At 49.3% G+C, this 20,175-nt stretch overlaps 1 protein-coding gene across 3 annotated transcripts in view; it reads right to left on the bottom strand.

Moving 5' to 3' along the window:
- Window positions 1–345: 345 nt before the first annotated feature.
- The window catches only part of RAB7B (RAB7B, member RAS oncogene family), a 30,204-nt gene continuing 10,374 nt past the window's right edge, over window positions 346–20,175 (bottom strand). Inside the window, exons 1-6 of one of the 3 annotated variants that reach the window (XM_005667540.4) lie at window positions 18,405–18,527; window positions 18,093–18,161; window positions 17,491–17,617; window positions 16,293–16,508; window positions 4,920–5,045; window positions 346–3,027 (exon numbers count right to left, since the gene is read on the bottom strand). In XM_005667540.4, coding sequence (XP_005667597.1) covers window positions 2,947–3,027; window positions 4,920–5,045; window positions 16,293–16,508; window positions 17,491–17,617; window positions 18,093–18,145 — 603 coding nt within the window. In that variant the 5' untranslated portion in view covers window positions 18,146–18,161; window positions 18,405–18,527 and the 3' untranslated portion in view covers window positions 346–2,946. Of the gene's footprint in view, window positions 3,122–4,062; window positions 5,046–16,292; window positions 16,509–17,490; window positions 17,618–18,092; window positions 18,162–18,404; window positions 18,528–20,175 lie in introns of those variants that run through there. The other 2 variants (XR_014816803.1, XM_003357412.5) reach the window with 2 other exon arrangements.

Here is a 20,175-nt window from a genome sequence, read left to right on the forward strand (position 1 = left end):
TTGGTTCGGCCACTGCCACTGTGGCCATCTTGGAACTTCCTCATTTTCGGACTAGGGGTGGGGCATTTTCATTTTGCACTGGGCCCTGCCAGTTATATAACTGGTCCTATTTTACTTTTGGTTGTCTTCATCTTCCTTTTAGTATTATTATTATTTTTTTTTTTTGGCCGCGCCCATGGCATGCGGAAGTTCCTGAACCAGGGACCAAACCTGACCTGAACCATGGCAGCAGTGACGATGCCAGATCCTTAACCCCTGGGCTACCAGGGAACTCCCTCTTTTCCTATCTTTTGAATTTTAAAGGAAGTCACTTTTCAAAATTAAAAAACTCAATACCACACAGGATCAAAACAAACACAGACATTTATTATTTGTTCTGCACATTTAGAAGGGCCCTTATGTCCACTGTGGTGCACAAGCTGCAGTACACACCCCACATGGCCAATCCATAGTCCGACTGACTCCCAGGTGAGTCTGGTGACATGTAGTGCCACCCCCAAGAAGGACAGAGACAGGTGTGCTCCTGGCCACCTGCTCCCATGCCTGGTCCATGCTGCTGCCCATGATGAGTTCTTACTTCACAGCTGGCTGGGGGGGAAGGCGTTCCCCAAACTCTCTTACTGACCCCCACCTCCCCATCCCCTACCTCCCGGGGTATCTTCAGAGTCAGACAACACTTGGAAGTCATAGGCCAACATCCCCAGCTCTGCTTGGAGCTCAGGGAAGGATACTCCCAAGCAGACAGGAGACTTTTTTTTTCCCAGGCCACCTTTGTGGCATATGGAAGGTCCCTGGCTGGAGGTCAGATCAGAGCTGCAGCTGCCGACCTACACCACAGCCACAGCAACATCAGATCCAAGCCGCATCTTCAAACTATGCCGCAGCATGTGGCAACACCGGATCCTTAACCACTGAGAGAGACTAGGGATTGAACCTGCACCCTCACGAACACTATGTCGTGTTCTTAACCTGCTGAGCCACAACAGGCACTCCCTAGAGAGGAGACTTCTGTGGTGGGCATGGATGTGACCGCTGGAGGTCCTGGTGGGTCAGCATATGCCTACTCCCTCTAGGCAGGACCCTGTCAGTGCTGTCTGCCAAGGAAGAAAAAGTAGATTATGGCTGTAGAGTCTGCAGGAACACAAATCCATGAGATTTCCAGGTCTCTCTTCTAAATTTGCCAGGGATGCAGATTTCTTGCCTGAATCATTGATGCTGCAGTTTTTACTAATCTCTCAGGAGGCTTAAGAAATTAGGATTTTCCTTGGAGTTCCCGTCGTGGCGCAGTGGAAACAAATCCGACTAGGAACCATGAAGTGGCCGGTGTGATCCCTGGCCTTGTGCAGTGGGTTAAGGATCCGGTGTTGCCATGAGCTGTGGTGTAGGTCGCCGACGCGGCTCGGATCCTGCGTTGCTGTGGCTGTGGCTGTGGCTGTGGCTGTGGCCGGCAACCGTAGCTCCGATGAGACCCCTAGCCTGGGAACCTACATATGCTGTGGGTGTGGCCCAATAAAGAAAAAAAAAGAAAGAAAGAAATTGGGATTTTCCCTGCTCCACAAATCTCCAAGGGCTGAAAATGTCCAGAGCCCAAGAACCAACTTTGAGCACCAGCACAGAAAACAGCCACTCTTCAAGTGTCCACCGAGCGTTGGTTGGCTGCTCGCTGGAACGGAAGGAGCCCTGCTGCCCTCTGGTGGCCAATCGGTAGAGACGCAAGGCGTCAACCAAGGGCGCGAGGCCCTTTTGCTAGTCTCCGGGACAGCCCCCTGGAATCCAGATAAATTAATGTCTTTTTACTGTGCCTGGAACACAGCAATCTTTTCCTGACCCTGGGGTCTTGGCCTTTTCTGCTAACTCTCCTCACGTGTTCTCTGTCCAGTTCAGGGGTCAGCCCCTTGCTCATTCTCTAGCCTTTGGACTAACGCCAACTCCCCAGGGAAGCCCTCCTGGACGCTTTGGTCTGAAACAACACCCAACCCCACCCTCTGTCACTCTCTATCACCTTATTTCACGTTGTTCAAGCACTTACCTGCTATATGAAAATAAATGTCTGTTTAAATTCAGTGTTTATTTCCTCTCTCCTTCACCAGAATGTCAGGTCCAGGAGAGCAAGGTCCCTGTTACATTTGCCACTGGACCTCAGTGCATCATACATAGTAGATACGCAAAAATACTTGTTGAAAGAATAGTAAATGTATCTCAACAAGAGCAACTGAGACTTAAGCAGAGCTTCCGGTCCTGAAAACCACACCGAGGCAGGCAGAACATGCGCCATCCCCATTTGACAGATGAATAAACTGAGGCTCTGAGAGAGTTACAGGAGTTGCCTGAGCACTGCAGGGAGAAACGCACCAGTCTCTGGAGGGTATTCCTGGGCTCCCTCTGTCCTGCACTCTGAAGTGGGGGGAGACGGGGTTGGGGGGTGGGGGGCCAGGCCTGAACAGCTGCGCCAGAGGTTGAAGTAGACCCTCACTCCCTGGCCTCGGCTACAAGAGAGGCTGAGCTACATCTTTGTCCAAAGCTGTGCTGTGGCTCTGATGGGAGTTGGTGGTGGATGGGGCGAGAACGGCCAGTCCATAGAGGAATATGACAGACAGCATCCTGTCTGCAGAGATGGGCATCCTAGAGGCAGGGGTGTGTTTGGGGAGGGTGGGTGGCAAGAAGGCTGGCGGCAGCAAGAGAATTGTGACTCCCCAGGACGTGGCGGTGACATTCTAAGTTTCTTCTGGACTCAAGGGCCCGGTCCTGTCCTCACTACGCTCAGCCTGAGGCAGGGCTGCCCTCCGGTTCTGGATCCAGGGCAGGTGCAAGGGGGTTCAGGGCCCTGGCCACAGAGCCTAGACTGCTGGGCTGAGCATGGGCAGGGGATGAGGCTGGTGGGGGCCTGGGACAACCAGGCCCTAGGCGTGCTCTGCCTCTGGGCATGCAGAGCCGGAGTCTGCAAGGTCAACAGCATCTGCTCTTGGACTGGTCTTCTGGTGAGAGCTTGATGGAGTCTGTGAAGTAACTCTCTAAGATGCTTCGATACTGTGGAAGGAAAAGAGGAGTCAGGAGTTCTTATTGTGGCGCAGTGGAAACGAATCCGGCTAGGAACCATGAGGTTGCAGGTTTGATCCCTGGCCTCACTCAGCGGGTTAAGGATCTGGCGTTGTCGTGAGCTGCGGTATAGGTCCCAGACTCGGCTTGAATCCTGCGTTGCTGCAGCTGTGGTGTAGTCTGATTCGACCCCTAGCCTGGGAACCTCCATATGCTGTGGGTTCAGCCCTAAAAAGACCAAAAAAAAAAAAAAAAAAAAAGAAAAAGAAAAAAACCCCACCAAAAAACTCACAGGAGCAAACTCTGAAATTAAGGCAGTGGGTTGTAAGAACGGCAAGCTGCAGCCCTCTCTCTGGGCAGCCGCTAGAGAGGTGGCTGCTGTCCCTTTTCGTCATGGACAACCCACAGGGCTGGGCCAGGTAGACCAGTGACAGCGGGCCTGTCCACATTTGTTCCTTTCTTTAATTCAGAATCACTGCAGTGATGACCTTCTCCCTGTTTCTGAGAAGGCCACCTCGATTTCACGTGGCACAATAAAGAAACAAGCTGAGCCCCTCTCCGTGGGACTCTCTCCTGGACCCTCTTTGGTTTCCAAACTCCACATCAGAACAGCATTAAAGCCCTGCTACTGCTTCCAGGCAGACTTTCCTGATCTTCCTCTCGTCCCTCCTCCTCCCCTGCCCCCACAGCTCGGGCTGTGTGCCCTTCCTCCAGGGCCACATCGCCAGTCCTTCCTCACCATACAATACCGGTACTGCAGCCACACATTTGTCCCACTTAGGAGAGCGAGGGGTCCCCAAACCCTGCACAGTGCCCAGCACCTGCTTCTTCTTTTTTTTTTTTAATTTTTTTTAGGGCCACACCTGTGACATATGGAGGTTCCCAGGCTAGGGGTCTAATCGGAGCTTAGCCTACGCCACAGCCATAGCAACACCAGATCTGAGCCACGCCTGCGACCTACACCACAGCTCACAGCAACTCCGGGTCCTTAACCCACTGAATGAGGCCAGGGATCAAACCCGAAGCCTCATGGTTCCTAGTCGGATTTGTTTCCGCTGTGCCACAACGGGAACTCCAACACCTGCTTCTTGAATGACCACACCAAGGGGTCTCCATTGATCCCCCCATTTTTTGTGTTGTCTTTTTAGGGCCGCAGCTATGCCAGATCCATGTCTGCAACCTATACCACAGCTCATGGCAATGATGGATCCTTAACCCATTGAGCGAGGCCAGGGATCAAACCTTTGTTCTCACGGACATGAGTTGGGTTCATTGCCACTGAGCTACAACTGGGAACTCCTGATCCACCTTTTTGACTGGAGGATGTCAGCAATGCCTGCAGGCTGGATTATTTCACCTGGACCAATATCTGCCAACATAAGGCTTCTCTTCCACCAGTGAGGCTTGAACTGAGGTCATGGCTTCTAAGACCCTTACTACGTGAGAATCTTTAGGCATGCGGTGCAGGACTGCATTTTTTAGAAACTCCGCAGATGATCATCAGCCAGATTGAGGGACCTCCAACAATATACTCTAAGGACGCATAAAGCCTCTGGTATCTTGTGGTTCCAGAACTGAAGTATTGCTGAGTCCATTCAGCAACTAATTAACTAAGACAAGGAGCAATTCTGGCCCACCCACATCCCACCCTGAGCCCAAGAGGTTCTTTCCTAGACACTCCTTTTTTGTTTTTTGGTTTTTTTTTTTTAGCCACAGCCGCACCCGTGGCATGTGGCATGTGGAAGTTCCGGGGCTAGGGATGGAACTGCACCACGGCAGCGACCCAAGCTGCTGCAGTGACAAGGTCGGATCCTTAATCTGCTGTGTCACAGGAGAACACCTGGAGTTCCTGAGTCCCCCTGGCCCTGGCAGGTACCACTCACCCTCGACAGAGCCCGACCGGCCAGCATCTCAAAGGCCTGTACCACATTGATGTCATTCTTGGCACTGACTTCAAAATAGGGAATGTCCTTCTCTTTACACCAGCCTTGGGCTACCTCCTGCGGCACCTGAATGCAAGGGGAAGAAATGGTCACGGTTCCTGTATCACCTTCACCACCATCACCACATCCCCAGCTTCCCCACCACCACATCCCCAGCTTCCCCACCACCACTCCCATTTATTGACAGCCTTCCCTGGGTCTGTAGGTTTACATGTGAGATATATATATATATATATATATTTGTCTTTTTGCCATTTCTTGGGCCGCTCCCGCGGCATATGGAGGTTCCCAGGCTAGGGGTCTGATCGGAGCTGTAGCCACCGGCCTACACCAGAGCCACAGCAGCGCGGGATCCGAACCGCATCTGCGACCTACACCACAGCTCATGGCCACGCCGGATCCTTAACCCACTGAGTGAGGCCAGGGATTGAACCCGCAACCTCATGGTTCCTAGTTGGATTTGTTAACCACTGAGCCATGATGGGAACTCCCATACATGTGATATTTTTTTACCACCAGTCCTTGAGGTTCTATTGCTGGCCCATTTTACAGATGAGGAGACTGAGGACTGCAGTGTAAGGGGCTGAGCAGGATTGGAACACAGGCTTGGCAGGATTAGAGCCCTCTGCACTATGCTGCCTTCTGAAGGCCTGGACTAGGAGCTTCCTCCTGCCCTGGCTTCTTCCTCAATCCCTTCAAAGGGAGGTGGACGGACAGACGCTGACCAGGGAGCCAGGACTTCCTTCCCCTGAGCTGGCTGACCAGGCCCATGCTCCTGGGCAGGAACTCAGGTCCTGCTAACCCTTCTTCTCTGGAACAGAATCCCAGAAACAGTTGAGAAGTTCCTACCATGGGCTAGGTATTATTACACATCTTCTCATAATAACTCATTTAATTCTCGAATAATCTTGTGAGATGGGTATTTTTATTTTATTTATTTATTATATATATATATATATATATTTTTTTTTTTTTTGCCACTGGAAGTGGCTTGTGGTCATTCCCAGACCGAGGTTGCAACCTGTGCCAAATCAGGGAGAGTGCCGAATTCTAACCACTAGACCACCAGGGAACTCCCAAGATGGGTCTTTTTAGCTTCACTTTATAGGTAAGAACATCGAGGCTCAGAGAGGTTCAGCAGCTTTCCTTGGATCACATAGCTAAGAGAGGCAACACTTGGATGCAGCCCCAGCTCAGTTCTCCCTTGGCATCTGCGCTGCCCTCTGCAGGTCACCGCACAGGAACTGTGCTTCTATTCTGTCTTTCCCACTGGACTGTAGGCTTCTGGAGCTCAGGGTCAGGACCTTTTTAGCTCTTAGCCTGGCACCACGAGCCACTCAGTACAGGCTGGATGAATACATGTCACCCAAATGCACATGCTATCACGGTTTGAGGATGTTGAATTGGAGAATACTCTAGCAGCCCTGGGCTACTTGTGATAATGAGTTCAACTGAATGTAGTCTAATCAATTATTTGGGGGGGAGGAAAGGACCATGTATTGAACATTTGCTGTGCCTGGTGCTTTATATTTCCCCTTATTTAAGGGAGTCAAGGATTTTCTCATGGGGAAAGGACCATTCTGCCCCTTTCCCTGAACACAGGGCAGCCAGGGGGAAGGACTATCCCTCATCAAATCATCTCCTGCAGGTCATGTCTATCTTACTGGCTTGTAAGAACCTTCACAGTCCCAGGTCCCTCTGGCCCTCGCTGTCCTGGCCTCAGGAGTGGTCGCTAGTGGCTCTCGTTCATTCACAAAGCCTCTGCTGTCCACCAGCATTGCTCTGGAATTGTGAGGCTTGCTTCCTAGGACAGGAGGGTAGAAACTGTGGTCAGCTAAGCAGCCTGCCCTTTGGGGAGCCTGGAGGACACCTCCAGCCCCCATGATCAGTGTCCCAGGAGCTGCTGCTCCTGAATAGAGCTGCAGGGGTGGGGGGTGGGGTTGTTCAGAGACCCCAGACCCTGGTCTTGACCTCTGATCTCTAAGGTCCTCCTGCCTTTTGGGGCAAGGGGTCCCTGAACTGGCCAGGATTGCACTCTTCTGTAAAGAGCATAGATGCCCCCAACCTGGTGAGAAGCCAAGCAGCCTCACAACTCAGGGAAAGTCCTGAAGTATTTGGATGAAGAATCGAGGATGGCCAGCTTGCTGATTATTATTGTCCTCATTGGTGACATGCAAATAAAGAATTCCCGGAAATGATGTGCTAATACCCTGATGGCGTCTAGGAATGCAAAGGGCTTTGTATCTTTCAAAGTCCTTTAAAAGACTTTAGAGTAAGGAGGGGACTTAAACTTCTTATCGCTCTTTCCTTCTTTATATCCCTCCTCCCCTTCCCTCAGGAGATGAGAATTTTCCTGGGTACATCACTTGGTGCTCTGGATTTGCAGTAAATATGGAAGTGAGTCGAAATAAAGAGAAGTGCCTCTATTTCTCCAGGAGGCAGGGGGATTCTTTATATTTTATGACATGAGAAGCAGAAGCTCAGTGCCCAAGGTCACCCAGAGACAGAGCTAGGAAGATAAGCCCACAGATGTACCCGGCTGGTCTCGGCTGTCCCGTCTCTCCCACTGACAGTGACTAGGTCTGCCTGGTGCCTGGTTATGACAGACAGTTTCTCTCATGTCCCCTTGTTCTTTCTCTGTTTTTATTTTATCTTATTTTTTAATTTTTTGGCTGTCCTGCGGCATATGGAGTTCCTGGGCCAGGGATCAGATCTGAGCCACAGCTGCAACTTAAGCCAAAGTGGCAGCAACGCCAGATCCTTAACCCAACTGTGCCAGGGATTGAACCTTCATCCCAGCACTCCCTAAACGCCACAAATCCCATTGCGCCACAGAGGGAACTCCTTTCTGGTATTTTTTTTTTTTTTTTTTTTTTTGGTCTTTTTCTAGGGCCACACACACAGTATATGGAGGAGGTTCCCAGGCTAGGGGTCTAGTCGGAGCTGCAGCTGCAGGCCTACACCAGAGTCACAGCAATGCCAAATCCAAGCCAAGTCTGTGACCTACATCACAGCTCACAACAATGCCGGATCCTTAACCCACTGAGCAAGGCCAGGGATCGAACCTGCAACCTCACAGTTCCTAGCTGGATTCGTTAACCACTGAGCCATGATGGGAACTCCTCCTTTCTATTTTTTATGGAATGATTAAATACACACTGCAGAATATCAGCTGAGATTGTGTTGCAAATTAACAATCTTTTTATATCCCCTCATCTCTCCCACTCAACCTCAGAAGGCTGCCCTGGGAAGAAAGTGACTCACACAGCGGATCTCCCTTTGCCCTTTCGATTCAGTTACAGCTGCGTGATGTTTAAAATCATCTTGTCTTGGAGTTCCTGTTGTGGCTCAGGGGTAACGAACCCAACTAGTATCGTGAGGACGCGGATTTGATCCCTTGCCTCGCTCAGTGGTTCCCTAGCCTGGGAACTTCCATATGCGGAAGATGGGGCCCTAAAAAAAAAAAAAAGAAACCATCTTGTCTTTCATTTATAAAATAAAGGTTATTTATAACTTAGGCGCCGACTGTGGAAGTAAACTCAGGATTCGTGTGATACTTCGGGACATGGGAAATGTGAAAATTTTGAAAGTGTTATTTCCATTAATTTTGCTTTTGGCTGATGATATACTATTAACATTTTGTTTTTCCTGTTACAGTTTTGCTTATTCATCAGAGGTCAAATGTTTGACAAAATTAGCCCATTTTGCATAGTTTTCTTTATGATGCTTTTCCATCTCAGTGCACTTAAAACAACCACTCATGTGTGTTAAAATTCACCTGTCGGATACATCTTAAACCACTATCAAAGAATATCTTCAGAAAATGTAATCCCAATGTTACAAATCAGCAGTAAGTCAGAAACTGCCCACCTGAGAATAAGGCAGAATTCACATCCTAGTGAATAAATTCCTCATAGCATAGAGGCTAGCAGAGCTGTCCTTCCTAACAAACTAATAAATTTTTTTTCACTTTTACCTTCTGTAGGAGGAGTAGGGGTCTTTAAAAAATATCTAAGTCAATAATTTCTTTAAAATTATCCTGGTGATTTATTTATTTATTTATTTATTATGGTAAATATACATAAACATAAAATTTACCATTTGAACTATATTTAAGCATACGCTGTAGTGACATTAATACATTCACGTGATTATGTAAACCACTGCCACTACTCATCTCCACAACTCTTTCACCATCCCGAAGCTAACATTTTTGTTTTTTTTTTTTCTCATTACTAGGGCCGCTCCTGCGGCATATGGAGGTTCCCAGGTTAGGGGTCGAATTGGAGCTGTAGCCGCCGGCCTATGCCACAGCCATAGCAACGCGTCTGTGACCTATACCACAGCTCAAGGCAACGCTGGATCCTTAACCCACTGAGCAAGGCCAGGGATCGAACCCACCACCTCATGGTTCCTAGTCGGATTCGTTAACCACTGCGCCTCGATAGGAACTCCGCTAACATATTTTTAATTATATTTGTTAATCAAAGTATAGTTGATTTACAATGCTGTGCCCATTTCTGCTGTACAGGAAAGTGACTCAGTCATACATATATATATTCTTTTTAAAATATTATCATGCTATTAGTCATATTATTATTATATTTACATTAATATTGTCCTCACGGCCTATACAGTAAGACCTCATGGTCTATCTACTCTAAATGAAATAGTGTGCATCTATTAACTGCAAACTCCCAGTCCATCCCACTCCCTCCCCTCTCCCCCTTGGCAACCACAAGTCTGTTCTCTATGTCCATGATCTGTTTCTTGTTCTATAGATAAGTTTATTTGTACCATATTTTAGAGTCCACATATAAGTGATACCATATGGTATTTGTCTCTGTCTCTCTCTGTCTCTCTCTTTTTTTTTTTTGGTCTAATTTAGGGCCACTCTCGCGGCATATGGAAGTTCCCAGGCTAGGGGTCGAATCGGAGCTACAGTTGCCAGCCTACACCGGAGCCACAGCAACGCCAGATCCTTAACCCACTGAGCGAGGCCAGGGATCAAATCCGAAACCTCATGGTTCCTAGTTGGGTTGGTTAACCACTGAGCCATGATGGGAACTCCGATATTTGTCTCTTTCTGATTTACCTCACTTACTATGATAATCTCTAGTTGCATCCAAACCTAACAAATATGTTTGAAATATTCATTTTCTTTTTGTTAACGAGGAAAAGCTTCCATATCTTTCCAGCCCACATCTTGGACATATTAAGAAGGAGGATAACAATCACTTCCATTTATTAAAGTTGTCATGTGCTTTATTTATAGGCATCATTCCCTATACCCCTCAAAAAAATCTACATGAAATCGGAGTTCCCGTCATGGTGCAGTGGAAACAAATCCGACTAGGAGCCATGAGGTTTCGGGTTCGATCCCTGGGCTCGCTCAGTGGGTTAAGGATCCGGTGTTGCCGTGAGCTGTGGTGTGGGTTGCAGACGCGGCTCAGATTCCGAGTTGCTGTGGCTGTGGTGCAGGCCGGCGGCTACAGCTCCGATTAGACCCCTAGCCTGGGAACCTCCACATGTGGCCCTCAAAAGGAAAACAAAACCCAGATGAAATCAATGTCTGGTCTCCATTTCACAGATGAAGAAGCTGGAACTGCCCAAAAGACAGTCGTGAATTTGAGCCCAAACCCAATTAGGGGTCTAATTGGAGCCCAGAGAAGGTGACCCTTCAGGCGGCTCTCTTATCCACTCGGCCCCGAGCAAAGGAGAACTGACTCCAGCCTGGCTCTCAGCCGGCCTGCTCCATCCCCACACCTGGCCTCCTCTGCTTCCTCTGCTTCCTGTGCATTGAGGGGGCGGCCCTTACCCAGCCTCACCTTTGGCCCTTCGATCCTGGGTCTCCTGACTGAAGTCCCTCTGCTCTCTCCACCCCCAGTTTGGCCTCCCCACTTCCCGGTGCTCCTTTCATGACTGCCAGCCCTTCCTCATCTCTGTTCCTCCTCTCTGCCTCCCTCCAGACCCTTTTCCCGGAGCCTACCTGTGAACAAACGCCCCTGTCGGCCTCCTCCAGGGCCCCCTATTTTTTTTTTTTTTTTTTTTTTTTGGTCTTTTTGCCATTTCTAGGGCCGCTTCCACGGCATATGGAGGTTCCCAGGTCAGGGGTCGAATCGGAGCTGTAGCCACCGGCCTGCCAGAGCCACAGCAACACGGGATCGGAACCGCGTCTGCAACCTAAACCACAGCTCAGGGCATCGCCAGATCCTTAACCCGCTGAGCAAGGCCAGGGATCGAACCCGCAACTTCATGGTTCCTAGTCGGATTCGTTAACCACTGAGCCACAACGGGAACTCCTAGGGCCCCCTCTTTCCTCCCTGTTTTGGCTGAACCCTGGCTTTTCCCAGAGTTCCCCCTGTCTCCCTCTCCAGTGGGGGCTATTTCCACACCCTGTTCACCACAGACCCCAGAGAGGGGTTGTTCCTGCCTGGGGCTTCACTACTTCTTTCACTTTTATCCTTCCTCTCTCTGCAGAACAAAGCTCATCCATCCCCCAGTGAGGCGGCTTGGATTGGATGCCCTCTACCCCTCCAGTCATCACCTACACCTCTCATCCAGCCAGGTACCTGCTGACTCATGCAACACTTGCCGTCTAGTGAGACTTTCTCTCCATGCAGCCCCCTCCTCTCAGAGTCTCACACTTCCTTCCCCTCCAACAGTGCTCATCTTCTCTCTATGCTGCCTCTCCCTCCCAGGCCAGACTCAGGGCCTCCATAAAATATTATGTCTGATCTCCCAGTCTGTGGTTCCATCTCTTTCTCCCTCATCCCTCTGTCCTGCTCCTCAACCTCTGACATGGCAGCCCCTGGCCCTTCCGTCTCTCCCTCCATGGGTCTCAGTGCCCTCCCAGCTCTATCCTTCAGCTGCTCTTGTCTTCCATCAGGTCCCTGGGTTTGATTGCATGTACTGCTGCTGAAGAAAAACACGACGAAGACTCCACCTCCAACTCCTGGTCCCCTCCTTGGGCTGAGCCCTTTGGTTCTGGTCTTTGCCCTGGACTAGCTCCCTTGCCCAGTTCTCTCCAGAGTAACTGGCGCAGCGTCGCCATGACTCATGAGCCACCTCCTTGGCTCCCTCCCCTCCCTCTCAATAGAAGATGGTGCTTCTTATTTCACTGAGGAAAAGTCAGACCCTCAGTCTTGAAGTCCTTCAATTTCCCACCCCCTGACCTGGAGACCTAGGCAGCAGGAGGCCAAAATGGAAGTTTTGGCAGCGACACTAGAATTTGATCGATGCCACATATTAAGCTGGCTGGGAGTCGGACTACCCCTGGGACCCTGCATATTTCCAAAAGTTCATGACCAAGAATCTACTAGATGACTCTAAAACCCCTGGAAAGGATTGAAAAAGAGGGTCTGAAAGGATTTGGGGAGAGAGTAGTGTGGGGGGCACACCTCCCACAAGAGAGGGCTTATGTAAGACCTCCCCTCTGGGTAGAAGACGGCTTCTAGGAGGCCTCTTGGAATGAACCCTGGAGTTTGGTGGCAACAGTGGATTGGTGTTTGACTGCATCTGAGGGACTTAAGGCAAAAGGCAACAGGGCAGGACTTCCCATCGTGGCTCAGTGGTTCATGAACCTAGCTAGCAAGCATGAGGACGCCGGTTCAATCCCTGGCCTTGCTCAGTGGGTTAAGGATCTGGCGTTGCCATGAGCTGTGATGTAGGTGGCAGATGTGGCTCAGATCCCACATTGCTGTGGCTCTGGCACAGGCCAGAGGCTACAGCTCAGATTTTACCCCTAGCCTGGGAACTCCATATGCCGTGGGTGTGGCCTCCCCCACCAAAAAAAAAAAAAAAAAGAAAGAAAAAAAGAAAAAGAAAAAAACGCAACAGGGCAGAGGGGGGACAGCCTGCACTGAGAATGAATGAGCCTTGCCCCTCCTTTGGAGCCAGAATCCATGGGTGTGCCTTGTACAGGAGAGGTGGGCTCCGCAGAGCGCCAGCCAGCCTGGAGCAGTTGTAAATCCCATCAGGAAGAGTGCCTGCGGGAGGAGGTGACTCAGTGGGAGGAGGATGGAACTTCAACTTCTAAATAAGGAGCTGAAGAGAAGGAGGAAGAAAATGCAAAATGCTTGTCATGGGAGGAACCGTTAAGTGTCCCCAGTGAAGGCTTCTTAGGACCGAAAGGAGTAACCCATGAAGAGACAGCATGAAGTGCCTGCTGGGCTCAGAGATCACAGACTATTTAAGTCAAATATGGATTTTCCTGCTCTTCTGACCTCTTCTCTCTCTTTTTGCTTCGTTCCTGACAGGGTCTGAAACCAGAATGATCCTGAGAAGGGGAGGAAGTGTGGACACATAAAGTTGGCAATGAGAGGGAAAAGGAAAAAAAAAATTTCCCCCACATAGACCACAGTATTCTCACCTGTTCTCACCTGCAGGTGGTCTCAGTGGGAAAAAGAAGGGGAAATCTTTTTTTTTTTTTTTTTTTGTCTTTTGCCTCTTTCTTGAGCCGCTCCTGTGGCACATGGAGGTTCCCAGGCTAGGGGTCGAATTGGAGCTGTAGCTGCTGGCCTACGAAGCCGCTGCATCTGGCCGCGTCTGTTACCTACACCACAGCTCATGGCAACACCGGATCCTTAACGCACTGAGCGAGGCCAGGGATCGAACCCGCAGCCTAATGGCTCCTAGTCGAATTCGTTAACCACTGCACCACGACCCACGACGGGAACTCCCAAGGGGAAACCCCTGGGCTCTGAATGAACTCAGGACTTTGATTCTTACTTGAGATCAGATATGTGTAATTAGAGGACTGACCCTGGATTTGTAACCTAAAGTGCTTATTAGATTTCTATTTCCAGCGTAGACTTTTCCTTTGAAGTTTCATTCTTTTTTTTTTTTTTTTTTAGGACCGCGTCCTTCTTCTTTTTTTTTTTTTTTGTCTTTTGTCTTTTTGTTGTTGTTGTTCTTGTTGCTATTTCTTGGGCCGCTCCAGAGGCATATGGAGGTTCCCAGGCTAGGGGTTAAATCGGAGCTGTAGCCACCGGCCTACGCCAGAGCCACAGCAACGCGGGATCCGAGGCGCATCTGCAACCTACACCACAGCTCACGGCAACGCCGGATCGTTAACCCACTGAGCAAGGGCAGGGACCGAACCCGCAACCTCATGGTTCCTAGTCGGATTCGTGAACCACTGCGCCACGACGGGAACTCCCAAGGGGAAACCCCTGGGCTCTGAATAAACTCAGGACTTTGATTCTTACTTGAGATCAGATATGTGTAATTAGAGGACTGACCCTGGATTTGTAACCTAAAGTGCTTATTAGATTTCTATTTCCAGCGTAGACTTTTCCTTTGAAGTTTCATTCTTATGTGGTCTAAAGCCTGCTGGTCATCCCCAATTAATTTTCTCCAGGCTTCTGAAATTCAACCTGTCAAACCAAAACTCTCGCTGATCAGGAAGTTCTTCTTTATGGAGGTGATAGCTTTGCTGAAAGCACCATCATCCATCCATCCATTGATCTAGCCATCCATCCTTCCAACTGCTACCCCAGTTCTCCTATCACTTTCCTCTATTTGAATGCTTATGAAAATGTGGTTCAAATGTGATGGCTTACTTCCCTATTTGTTTTCTCCATTTGAAACACTAAGACAACTTAGTGTTCAAACAGTTCTTTTTGGTGTCATTTTGGCTTCATTTGGCACAAGAGCATCTTTTACAAATTAAGTTAATTTCTGGAGTTTCTGTGTGGCGCAATGGTTAACGAATCTGACTAGGAACCATGAGGTTGCGGGTTCGGTCCCTGGTCTTGCTCAGTGGGTTAAGGATCTGGCGTGGCTGTGAGCTGTGGGGCGGGTCACAGATGCGGCTCGGATCCCGAGTTGCTATGGCTCTGCTGTAGGCCGGCGGCTACAGCTCCAATTTGACCCCTATCCTGGGAACCTCCATATGCTGCGGGAGCAGCTCAAGAAAAGGCAAAAAGACAAAAAAAAAAAAAAAAAAATTTAAGTTAATTTCTAGTCTTTTCTCACTAGTAAGTAAGGATGAACAGAGCTCTACTCAATGCCACTGCAATGAGAAACACCTACATAAATGTCATCACTGGAACCATGGAATCATATCATTGGTCAGGTGGTTAGCCAGCTGATGCTGAATATGCTTAGGCTAATAAAAAAATACATATTACTACCGTCCTAGAAAATGTGTAGATTCAAGAATTCATAATTGCAGATCCCCTATCTAACCCTGGGTAGAAATACTATTCTACAGGTTAATTCAAATCCCACCTTGCCTTCTTCTTCTTTTCTTGGCTGCAACATGCAATAGCTTGATGTAAGAACTCAGTTCCCAGACCAGGGATTGAACCCAGGCCACAGCACTGAAAGTGCTGAGTCCTAACCACTAGGCCGCTAGGGAACTCCCACCTGCCTTCCCCCCCCCCTTTTTTTTTTTTTTTTTTTTTGTCTTTTTGCTTTTTCTTGGGCCGCTCCCGCGGCATATGGAGTTTCCCAGGCTAGGGGTCTAATCGGAGCTGTAGCCGCCAGCCTACGCCAGAGCCACAGCAACACGGGATCCGAGGCGCGTCTGCAACCTACACCACAGCTCACGGCAACGCCGGATCGTTAACCCACTGAGCAAGGCCAGGGATCAAACCCACAACCTCATGGTTCCTAGTCGGATTCGTGAACCACTGCGCCACGACGGGAACTCCTCCCCCCCTTTTTTTTTTCCTTTATTCTTTTTGTCTTTTTAGAGCCTCACCCAAGGCATATGGAAGTTCCCAGGCTAGGGGTCAAATTGGATCTACAGCTGCCAGCCTATACCACAGTCACAGCAACACTGGATCCAAACCACATCTGTGACCTACACCACATCTCATGCTAACACCAGATCCCCAACCCACTGAGGGAGGCCAGGGATCAAACCTGCATCCTCACGGATACTAGTTAGATTTGATTCTGCTTCGCCATGACTGGAACTCCCCTACCTGCCTATTCCCGATGCCTTCATTCTTCAATTCCCTGTTTCTAAACAAAATTGCCTTCAATTCTCAGCTCACATCATGCAATTTCTTATCTTTGTTCATGGTGGTTTTTTTCAGCCAGGAACCTTCTTCCTCTAGGAAACTCTTTCGATATCCTGGGCTTGAATAGATGTCCCTCCATTATAGTCCTCAAATATCCAAAGTGTATTTCTCTGATTGCTTATGATTTACTGTATTATATCATAATTGTCTTTTAAATTATCCGCATCCTTTACCAGACTGAAATTCTAAAGGTAAAGACGGTGCATTCAGCTCTGTACACGTGGGACCTAACCCAGTGCTTGGCATATTGCCAGTGAATGAATGAATGAGTGAATGGTACCTGACGGTCTGCCAGATCGATCTTGTTCCCCAGCACCACCATGGGGTAGGACTGCTCCATCGGAATGGTTTTGGCCAGAACATCACCCCGCCAGGTTTCCAGGGCTTCAAAAGACTCCAGGTCAGTGACATCAAAAGCCAGGATGCAGCCATCAGAGCCTTTGTAGAATGTGGACACCATGGAGCGGAAGCGCTCCTGTCCGCCCGTGTCCCAGATCTGGAAAGGAAGAGCAGCGGCCCCATGGGGCTGTGATGAGTGGCTGGACAGATGCCTAACTGGGTCACATCGTGTCAAACCTTCCTTTCCTGGGAAGGGGGCAGGTAGCCCTGGCACAAGGGCACGGGGTCCTGTCACACACAGGCGTCTTGACCCTGTCGCTCATTGTACACTGCAGCATCTTGGTATCTGCACTAACATTTAGTGTCCCAAGGGTGCGTTCACATTTGAGCCCTCATTTTCCCCCTGGATCATCAGGACAGGCATTGTTATTCCATCTGACAGATATGGACCTTTGGAGTGACTTCCCCCAAGGCCACTTGACAAGTTTTCCAGGGAACCTGAACTTGGAGTGGGATGTCCCAGTCATGGATTAGTGCTCTTGCTTCTAGATCAGGAATCCACAAATTTTTCTATAAAGGGCCAAATAGTAAATATTGTAGGTTTGTTTGTTTGCTTTGCTTTGCTTTTTAGGGCCGCACCAGCAGCACATGGAGGTTCCCAGGCTAGGGGTTGAATGGGAGCTACAGCCGCTGGCTTACACCACAGCCACAGCAACGCGGGATCCGAGCCACGTCTGTGACCTACACCACAGCTCACGGCAACGCTGGATCCTTAACCCACTGAGTGAGGCCAGGGATCGAACCTGCATCCACGGGTTCGTTAACCACTGAGCCTCGAAGGGAACTCCAATATCGTAGGTTGGGCAGACGGTACTATCCGTTGCCACTACTCAATCCTGCTGTTTTTGTGTGAAAGCAGCCATAAGACTGTAAGTAAACAAAGGAGCATGGCTATGTTCCAATAAAACTTTATTTACAGAAACAGACAGTGGGTCAGATTGGACCCATGAGTTGAGGTTTGCCGATCTATGCTCTAGGCTATTCTAGCTCCTGGGACACATTGCTGTGTGAGTGGCTAGCCAGGATATGTGGGATGATTTTCAGGTATATGTTGAAGGGGGAGTGGAAGGGCTGCTCACCTGTAGCTTCAAAGTCGTGTCATCCAATATGATGATCTTAGAGAGGATGCTGGCCCCCAGTGTGGTCTGATAGTCTTCATAAAATGTCTTATGTACATACTGGTGGAGGAGGGAGGTCTTGCCTACACTGAGGGAAAAAAAAACCAGACACATGTGAACACATATGGCAAACACACACACACACACATCCATACCATTCTCAACATCTTCCTCCCATCTCTCCCTGGGATTTTGAAATTATAACATTTGCAGTTAGAGTAGCAAGGGACGAAGGAATGGCCTCTAGAAGTGGGGACCTGAGTGAGCAGAGAAGTTTGCGGAGGGCTGAGGCTTCACAGCAAAAGGGTCAGGTCCTCACTGTATGTGACAGGCGCTGGGAGGGCAGATAGAGGCCAGGTGGTCGCCTAATTCACACAGCTAATCACTGAGCAGTTACTGCAGAGCTGGGACCAGAAACCGGTAGCCAACTTCCAGGCTCTTGCTCCCATCTGATAGCTCCCTTCCTTGGGGTGGGTGCCTTCCCTGGTGTCACTCTGAATCAGAAAGGGACCCACGGGAGGGCTGCTTCCCAACCCCCAGACCCGGAGCCGATCTTGGCTTACCCCAGGGCTCCAATGATGATGAGCTTGAGGTCCACCTTCTTCCGAGGATTCATGGAGGGGCTTCGGAGCCTGTAGGAAAACAGAAGTCATCCACGTGATGGCCAGAGTTCCCTCTAGCCAGGGCCACTGAGGCTGGCCTCTGCTTTCTCCTCCTTGCGTGCAGATCCCTGCCCTGGGCCTGGGCTCAGGTGGGGTGGTTCTTCAAAAGAAGCAGATGACTCAGCAACCCTTACACACCTATTCCCTCGGGTCCCCTGGGGGTCTCCTCAAGGCCGGAAAAATGGTGGCCCCACAGGACACAGTGCTTCTCACCTTTTAACCCGCCCTGCTCTGGAGGCAGCCTGGAGCACCAAGAAGGCCAGATTGGACTGAACAGAGGCCTTGCAGTTAGTCAAAGCCTGGAGCCAGGGATGGAGGGCAGTGCGGGAAGAGGGGATGGGGGTGGGACAAGGGGTCCATTGTTAGGGCTGCTGAGAGGCTTTGGATGGAAGAGTGCCCCTCCCCCAGCCCGAGGTGTTGCTGCATTGACAGAATCAAAAGCCTCTTCTCTGATGCAGCTGCTGGGGGTGTAATGGGTGCATGTTTCTGGAAAGCTGCTTGGCAGCAAGTATTGAGAGCCTTAAAAATGTCCCTGCCTTCCACTTCTAGGAATTTGCCCTAAAAAAAAAAAATCTGAAATGTGGCAAAGACTTGTTCAAGAATGTTCTTCCCCAGGATTGTTTATAAACATCCAATAATACACAAGCGGCTAAATAATCGTGGCGCACAATGAACCATTAAGCAGTCATTAGAATGGAGTTTGTGAGCGAATTACAATAATGCGGGCACACGCTAAGGCCATAGGACTCAAATGAACAACAGAAGACACTAAACCATACATACCATACCCCCCTCCAAGTATTGAAATGAATTCCTCCTTACATGGAAAATGGTCTAGAAAAAAAATACTAAAAATATCGGTTAATTCTGGGTGGTAGGAAACTATATGATTTTAGTTTTGTTCTATGTGCTTTTTAGTATGTTCCAATTTTTTTTTTGCAACAAAACATGTCAAACATGTATTGTTCCTACAAGAGAAAAATAGTTATATGTGTTATATATATATATATATATATATTTATTATTATTATTATTATTTGCTTTTAGGGCCACACTCATGGCATATGGAGGGAGGTTCCCAGGCTAGGGGTCTCATCGGAGCTGCAGCTGCCGGCCTACACCACAGCCACAGCAACGCCAGATCTGAGCCACTTCTGTGACCTACACCACAGCTCACAGCAATGCCGGATCCTTAACCCACTGAGCAAGGCCAGGGATCGAATCCGAAACATCATGGTTCCTTGTCAGATTCGTTTCCACTGCACCACAATGGGAACGCCCTAGCATTATTATTTTAACAACATAACCGTCTCAGAGAATTGTGCTTAACTGGTTCTTTGCATCCACCCTCACATGTACACATATACTCACTATTCTCAACTCTTAGGTCTTCTAAGCTTGGATGCACTAGACATACTGAGTTAACCTTGATTGATTGATTGATATTTTGCTTTTTAGGGCCACATCCACAGCATGTGGAAGTTCCCAGGCTAGTTCTGAGCCGCATCTGTGACCTACACCACAGCTCACGGCAAGGCCGGCTCCTTAACCCACATCCTCATCGATACTAGTTGGATTCGTTTCCACAGGGACACAAAGGGAACTCCAGTTAACCTTGATCTAACTCTGCTTGACTGAGGTGTCAAAAGTTGGCTCGGCTGAGCTTCCCTAGTACTGGATGCCAACTAAAAATTGGCACTTGCCATCTGCCTCTGTAAGGGTTAGGTCCCTAGCCACTGCAGCCACTAGCCTTCAACACCCCCTGAAAGGGATTCAGGATAGAGATCAAGAACAAGGCACTCTGTGCTCTGGGAAACACTAGAAGAACAGGCCTGCAGGAGTTCCTGTTGTGGCACAGTGGTTAACGAATCCGACTAGGAACCATGAGGTTGCGGGTTCGATCCCTGGCCTTGCTCAGTGGGTTAAGGGTCCGGCATTGCTGTGAGCTGTGGTGTAGGCCGGCAGCTACAGCTCTGATTAGACC

Source organism: Sus scrofa, chromosome 9 (assembly GCF_054392235.1).
Source record: "Sus scrofa isolate SSC_HxYL_T2T_F1_AM1 chromosome 9, Sscrofa_HxYL_maternal_Yorkshire_Landrace_v2.0, whole genome shotgun sequence".
Lineage (NCBI taxonomy): Eukaryota > Metazoa > Chordata > Mammalia > Artiodactyla > Suidae > Sus > Sus scrofa.